General features: G+C 35.0%; 1 protein-coding gene across 1 annotated transcript; it reads left to right on the forward strand.

Moving 5' to 3' along the window:
* On the forward strand, window positions 2,376–6,393 carry LOC109235142 (auxin efflux carrier component 7-like). Its single transcript, XM_019401111.1, has 6 exons — window positions 2,376–3,919; window positions 4,025–4,322; window positions 4,449–4,534; window positions 4,968–5,125; window positions 5,545–5,621; window positions 5,737–6,393. The coding sequence occupies exons 1-6, from the start codon at window positions 2,653–2,655 to the stop codon at window positions 5,801–5,803; spliced, it is 1,953 nt and encodes a 650-aa protein (XP_019256656.1). The 5' UTR covers window positions 2,376–2,652; the 3' UTR covers window positions 5,804–6,393.

A 7,029-nucleotide genomic window follows, 5' to 3' on the forward strand; every position in this document is an offset into this window, starting at 1 on the left:
TCGAGCCCGTTTGGCTATGAAATTTTTCTTTACTTATTTTCGAATTTTTGTTTACTTTTTTTGAAAGTACTGTTTGGCCATAAAATTTTCACTTGAAAATGCATTTTGGAATTTTTTAAAAATTTAAAAAACTCAAAAAAGCAGTTTTTCAAATTTTTTACTAAAATCACTCACAAAAATTCAAAAATAACCCAAAATAATATTCATATCCAAACATAACTCTAATTTACAAATATTAATTTCACTTAAAACTAATTTTCACGTTTTTCCTGAAATTTTACAATTCTTATGTCCAAACGCCCACGAAATCTCAATGCTTCAAAATTTGCTTGTACAGAAAAACTAGAGCCGTCAATATGGGCTTGGCCCGTTGGGCCAGCCCAGCCCAGCCCGTGATTTAGCAGGTCTCGGCTAGAATATTTGGAGCCCGCTTAAAAACGAGGCTTTTAAGCCCGGCCCGAGTAAGACTGTGGCCCGTGAGGCTTGACTGAGGCTGGGCCGGGCCGTCCCGTGGGCCTAATAAAATATTTATTTAAAATATATAAAAAAAATAAAAAGTATACTGCCTTTAGAGATGGAAAGTCAGAATTGAATTTTACTAAGAGGAACCAAAACGAGATCTTGAGAAGTTTCAAGAGATGGATGTTGTCATTTATTGGAAGGACCATTCTAGAAAATATCTCGATCTTTCAATGATGGTGCGTGATGTACTTAGTATTCTTATTACCATGTTAAAATATCATGGTATAGCCAGTTTTCACACTGGTCAATGAAAAATAGCCAGCGTTTATCAAGTCAATGAAAAATAGCCACTATTTTGCTGCAACAGGGACCGGTCCAGTATAATATACGGGAGTTCTGGTGCATTTGTGTACGAACTCCAGCATATTATGCTGGACCGGTACAATTTGCTAACTCCTGTAAAATTTGCGGATACTTGCCGGAACTCCCGTAAAATTTGCGGGAGTTCCAGCATAATTATGCTTGAATTCCCGTAAAATTTGCCGGAGTTCCAGCATAGTTATCCTGGAACTCCCGTAAAATTTACGGGAGTTCAAGCATACTTATGCTGGAACTCCCGTAAAATTTGCGGGCGTATTTTTCCGGATTTTGAACAGTGTTTTCGCTCAGATTTAAAGTGGCTAAATTTTGATGACTTTTGAAACTTGGCTATTTTTCAACGACTAGTGGTAAATCTGGCTATTTTTGAATTTCTCCCTATTACCATTGTAGCATCGGAATCAACACTTAGCATTGGTGGCGTGTTCTTACAAAGTACAGAAGTTGCATTGATTATGAAAATGTCCAAACACTTGTTACTACTCGAAATTGGCTGCACAGATATTCCCAAACTCAAACTGGTAATATTTTCTTAATGTGAATTTAAATATTATTAATTTTTAAAATTTAATTATTTCTAATATTTAATCAATTAATATTGCATATGAATTATAGATGAAAGTGAAGATGTTAAGACAACCTTACCACAAGCGGATTCAAATATGTTTGATGAAGATGATGTGTTGGATATCTCATAAGCATCATGACCGTTCGCTTGAATAGTTTGTTTTAAGTTTTGACTTTTAGTGAATGAAATATAGTCTTGTTTTTTACTTTTTTTAGTATTTATTGTGATATATTGGAACAATATAAAAAGTTATTAAGTTTTGCGAATTTTTTCCAACAAGATATTTTTTAATTTTGAAATAATTATCTTTTTTAGGTTAGAACTTAAAGAAAAATATAAAATTATGTTTTTGAAAAATGATGGGCTGGCCCGTGGGACCCGCGGCCCACATAGAGCTGGTGTTAGCTGACCATTATAAGGCCCATCAAAATGATGGGCTAGCCCAACCCAGTCCGGCTCACATGGACTGAGCTGGGCTATCCCGGCCCAGCCCATATTGACAGATCTATGAAAAACCAATGGCAAAAAGATATAAAGGAAGAAAAGTTGTCCACGTCCTCAGACAACCCAGGCCATCTAATAGTAGCCACGTTACAATATTACATGCAAACCCTTGTCCCTTTAACCTAACCATACTATGTGGTCACCTCGTAACCACCCCCCTCAATCAACCGCCCCTCCCCCCGCCCCCACAAACCCGTACGTAACTGTCGGTCGAACCTACCGTAAACCCAACCCCCCTCCAAACTCCAAACCGACCCCCTACCCCCCCCCCCCCCACGAACGTTCAAAAAAAAAAAACCCTTTTTTCTTAACTTCTTTCTTTATCAATATCTAATCTCAAAATTTCAACTGGTCCCCAAAATTTCCTCTTAAAAAAAATAAAAAAAAGAAGTTCACAAGTTTCCAGTTGAATCATCCCCACTAACCTCACTCCCTCTTCCCTATATATAAATCTTCCACATTTTACACTCTCATGTAATTTCACTCTCTCTTTTGTTCACTCCTTTTCTTCTTCCTTTTCCCCAAAAAAACACACTTTCTCACTAGTCCTTTTTTTAACTCTCTGATTTCCATCAGAAATAGAAACATTTCAGAGATAAGTCAGCACCACACTGCAGAAAAACATATATCCCTTTTTTTAGTCAATAGTACTACACACAGTTCAGTTAAATAACGGTTTTTCTTCTCCACATTCACTCTCCATTACTATATTTTCTTGATTTTTCTCAAGTTTTGCAAAAATGATCAGTTGGCACGATCTTTATGTTGTGTTATCAGCAGTTGTTCCTTTATATGTTGCTATGATCTTGGCTTATGGTTCTGTTCGTTGGTGGAAAATCTTTTCTCCTGATCAATGTTCTGGTATCAACAGATTTGTGGCTATTTTTGCAGTCCCTTTACTTTCTTTTCACTTTATAGCCTTGAACAATCCTTATGAAATGAACTTCCGTTTCATTGCTGCTGATTCTTTACAAAAAGTTATTATGTTAGTAGTGCTTTCATTATGGGCTAATTTGACAAAAAATGGTAGCCTAGAATGGAGCATTACAATATTCTCACTTTCTACACTTCCTAATACTCTTGTTATGGGAATTCCTTTGTTAATTGCTATGTATGGTGAGTATTCTGGTAGTTTAATGGTACAAGTTGTGGTGTTACAGTGTATTATTTGGTACACCCTTTTGCTTTTCTTGTTTGAATATCGTGGGGCTAAGATGCTTATTATGGAACAATTTCCTGAAACTGCTGCTTCCATTGTTTCATTTAAAGTGGAATCTGATGTTGTTTCTTTAGATGGCCATGATTTTCTTGAAACTGACGCTGAAATTGGCCAAGATGGTAAACTTCATGTTACTGTTAGAAAATCAAATGCGTCTAGGAGATCATTTGCTATGGATCATAGACCATCAAATTTAACTGGAGCAGAAATTTATAGCTTAAGTTCTTCAAGAAATCCAACTCCCAGAGGATCTAATTTTAATCATAATGATTTTTACTCTATGATGGGTTTTCCTGGAGGAAGATTATCCAATTTTGGTCCTGCGGATAATATGTATTCTGTTCAATCGTCTCGGGGTCCGACTCCGAGACCATCTAATTTTGAAGAAAACTGTGCTCCGGGAGGTCTAATTCAGAACTCTCCAAAGTTTGGATTTTTCTCGGCGCAGACTGCTGCGCCAGGATCTTATCCTGCACCGAATCCCGAAATTGCTTCGACAGTACCTAAGAGTACTAAACCTCAGCAACAACAAAATGTACAAGTACAAAAGCAGGATGTACAACATCAACAGCAGCAGCCGAATGCTAAAGGAAATAATAATCATGATGCTAAGGAACTTCACATGTTTGTATGGAGTTCGAGTAATTCTCCGGTGTCGGAAGCCGGCGGCCTCCACGTGTTCGGCGGCAATGATTTCAGCGCTAACGAACAATCTGGTCGGTCCGATGGTGCTAAAGAAATTAGGATGTTGGTTTCTGATCATCCTCAAAATGGGGATAATACAAAAGGTACAATTTTTATTGTTTAATTAACTCAAACAGATATATTAAAATAAATAAAGATTTCATTTTTTAAACATTTGTTAATATTCTTTTATTATTTTATATTTGAAGCCATTCCGCAAAGTGGGGACTTTGTTAGGGAAGATTTTACCTTTGGTGGTGGAAAAGATGGAGATGAAGAAAAAGGAGAAAAAGAGGGACCCACTGGACTGACTAAACTGGGGTCCAGTTCCACATCGGAACTACACCCAAAAACCGCCGGAGTTCAAGATTCCGGTGTCGGAAAACAGATGCCTCCGGCGAGTGTTATGACCCGTTTGATTTTAATCATGGTTTGGCGTAAGCTTATCCGTAACCCGAACACGTATTCGAGCCTCATTGGTCTTATATGGTCACTAATCTCATTTAGGTAAGCTAATTATAAATTAAAAAATTAATTACTGTCTCAATTTTTTCAAACATTTTCAGTTGAATAGTGAAAATTGTTAAAAAATTTGTCCATCAATTAATTAGGTTTGTTTGTTTGTTTTTGCAGGTGGCATGTGCATATGCCCAAAATAATAGAGAAATCAATCTCTATTCTCTCAGACGCTGGTCTTGGAATGGCTATGTTTAGCTTAGGTAAGTAATAATCAAATGTCGGCATTAATTCTTGACACTCACATTGTCAACTTTTAATGCATTCATATTTTCGTCTATTTTTGTATCTTTTTTCTTAATGCTTGTCATACCTTTCTCTATCATATACTAAACATTTCTAGTACGTTAAGTTTTACAAATTTGACCATCCAATCATAGTATAGTAATAGGGTAGTTATATTATCAAAAATCATAGTCTTGTGGGGTCGATAAGCTAATGTCCTTACTCGACTAGTGTGAGTAGTATTGTCAAAAGTAGTTGAAAATTAATGGGAAAATTTTGAAGAATTGTCTCAACTCTCAAGCAGAGGCGAACTCTGAATTTAGAGTCAATTGATTCAGAATATACGTTGTTGCATCCGTTGAACCGCCTAAATCCGCTTCTAATTTGGTTATGTTATGGATTGATGAATAGGTTTGTTTATGGCTTTGCAACCAAAGATCATTGCATGTGGGAACACAGTGGCTACATTTGCAATGGCTGTGAGGTTTCTGACTGGCCCTGCAGTTATGGCTGCTGCTTCCATTGCCGTTGGTCTTCGTGGTACCCTCCTCCATGTAGCCATTGTACAGGTAAATTATGCATTAATTTCCTTATAAATAAAATATATTCTTGGTGGCCATGAAATGACAAAATTCTTATCTTTCCTATTTAATGTTTCATTAGTATTGCTGGTTCAGAAATAGTTCAGCAATTCATTTTGAATGTTATAAAAATTCGTATAATAAGGGGATATTATCACTTTTACTCCGCGACAGAAACTATTTAAGTTGGGTGGCCAAAAAAGAGTATAAAATTTATATATAATATATATATATATACAAAAAAATAAACAAAAAATATTTGTATATTATATACAAAAGATATACTACATTTTTCGGCTATTATTTTGAGAGCGGCTACACAATATCATTTTCACTATTTTTTTCATTCTTGATATATCGGATTTGTTGATTTCTTTTTAACATGTTTTTGTAATTTTATATGTTAGGCTGCATTGCCACAAGGGATTGTCCCATTTGTGTTTGCTAAGGAGTACAATGTTCATCCAGCTATTCTTAGCACTGCGTAAGTAAAAATTCCTTTGCGCAGTAATAGTGTATATAACTTTAATCTTTTTTTTTTTTTTTTTAAAGATCTGTACTCTGTGTGACAATTTCTCTTTTTCCTTTTTGCATTTCAGGGTTATTTTCGGGATGTTGATAGCATTGCCAATCACATTAGTGTACTACATCATTCTTGGGTTATAAAGTCGTGTCAAGTGAAAGAAAAAAAAGATAGCTAGGGCGAAAATGAAGAAAATTAAATATTCACAAGTTGCTGAGTTTGCATCAAGTTTAATGGGAATTAAAATCACCCATGAAAACTCCCAGATATTTGGAGCATAGGACAAGATATTTGAGTTAAATTAGTTTTGAGGTCCTTATATTTGAAGAAAACACATCCAAATGTGCAAACTTAGAGAAGAGAAAAGAGGAGACAAGGAGGAGCAAAACAAGGAAGCTAAATGAATGATTATAGTTTATTTTCTTCACCATAATTATTACGCGTGTAAATTGTCAATTAGTAGAAATTCAGATTTCTTCTGATTTTTCAAGGTGGAGTGAATGGTAGAATTGTAGTTTCTAGTTCAGTTTCTTTTTCTTTCCTTTTTTGTTTAATTAACAACTCGTGTGTATTTAGTTATTGTAATAGTTTGGTTTGTTGTTTACTTCGATTGTAATTACTTTAGATTTTTTAAGGACTATATGGTCAAAAACATTTCATGTCTTGTTCTCATTGTTAATGTGAAAGTCATGTACTCCCTCCGATCCACAATAAATGATTTTTTGGCTGTTTTCATACAGATTAAGAAATTTAACTTTTAACATTAATTAGCAATTAAATAGATCATATTAACCTTTACTTCAGGGGCAATGTAAGAAAAAAATAATTAATTCATTCTTGAAATCTGAAAAAATTAGATATTTTGGACCACAAAAAATACCAAAAAATCCCTTATTGTGAACGGAGGGAGTATTTCATAAAAAAGCGACACATTTCACATTCAAAGTTGAGTTTTCACCTCAGAAGAAAAAGCAATAGCTAGATGCTAAAAGAGTTATAAAAGGAAAAAGGAGAGGAAACATTGGGTTGGATCTTTGAAAGTAAATTGTAATTTTTTTCCGGCTAAGGCTACTATGGATCTTTGCAAATTGCTACTTTTTTTTTCATTGGCAACAAAGCACTTTAGCTGTGGGGGCTTTCATTGAGAGCAACGTGAGGTGAGATAACGCTAAAAGAAAATATCAAACGACAGTTGTGGTGGATTGATAAGTTATATGTATTTTTAATCGGAGGTTTCGCGTTCGGTTATCGAGTATAGAATCACTTTTGTTAAGGAGTCGTTTACCTCTAATATGGCTTTCTCGATATCATAAATTCAAATATAGTCGAGTTTTAATACGAATTTCAAATACCGTATCTCAAAATAATC

This window comes from Nicotiana attenuata, chromosome 12, assembly GCF_001879085.1.
Source record: "Nicotiana attenuata strain UT chromosome 12, NIATTr2, whole genome shotgun sequence".
NCBI lineage: Eukaryota > Viridiplantae > Streptophyta > Magnoliopsida > Solanales > Solanaceae > Nicotiana > Nicotiana attenuata.

Bases quoted from the DNA above. Each gene is read 5' to 3' on its own strand.
- LOC109235142 (XM_019401111.1), top strand. From the start codon at position 2,653: ATGATCAGTTGGCACGATCTTTATGTTGTGTTATCAGCAGTTGTTCCT. The intron at 4,323-4,448 runs GTAAGCTAATTA...TTGTTTTTGCAG, and splicing joins TGGTCACTAATCTCATTTAG to GTGGCATGTGCATATGCCCA. The intron at 5,622-5,736 runs GTAAGTAAAAAT...TTTGCATTTCAG, and splicing joins CCAGCTATTCTTAGCACTGC to GGTTATTTTCGGGATGTTGA.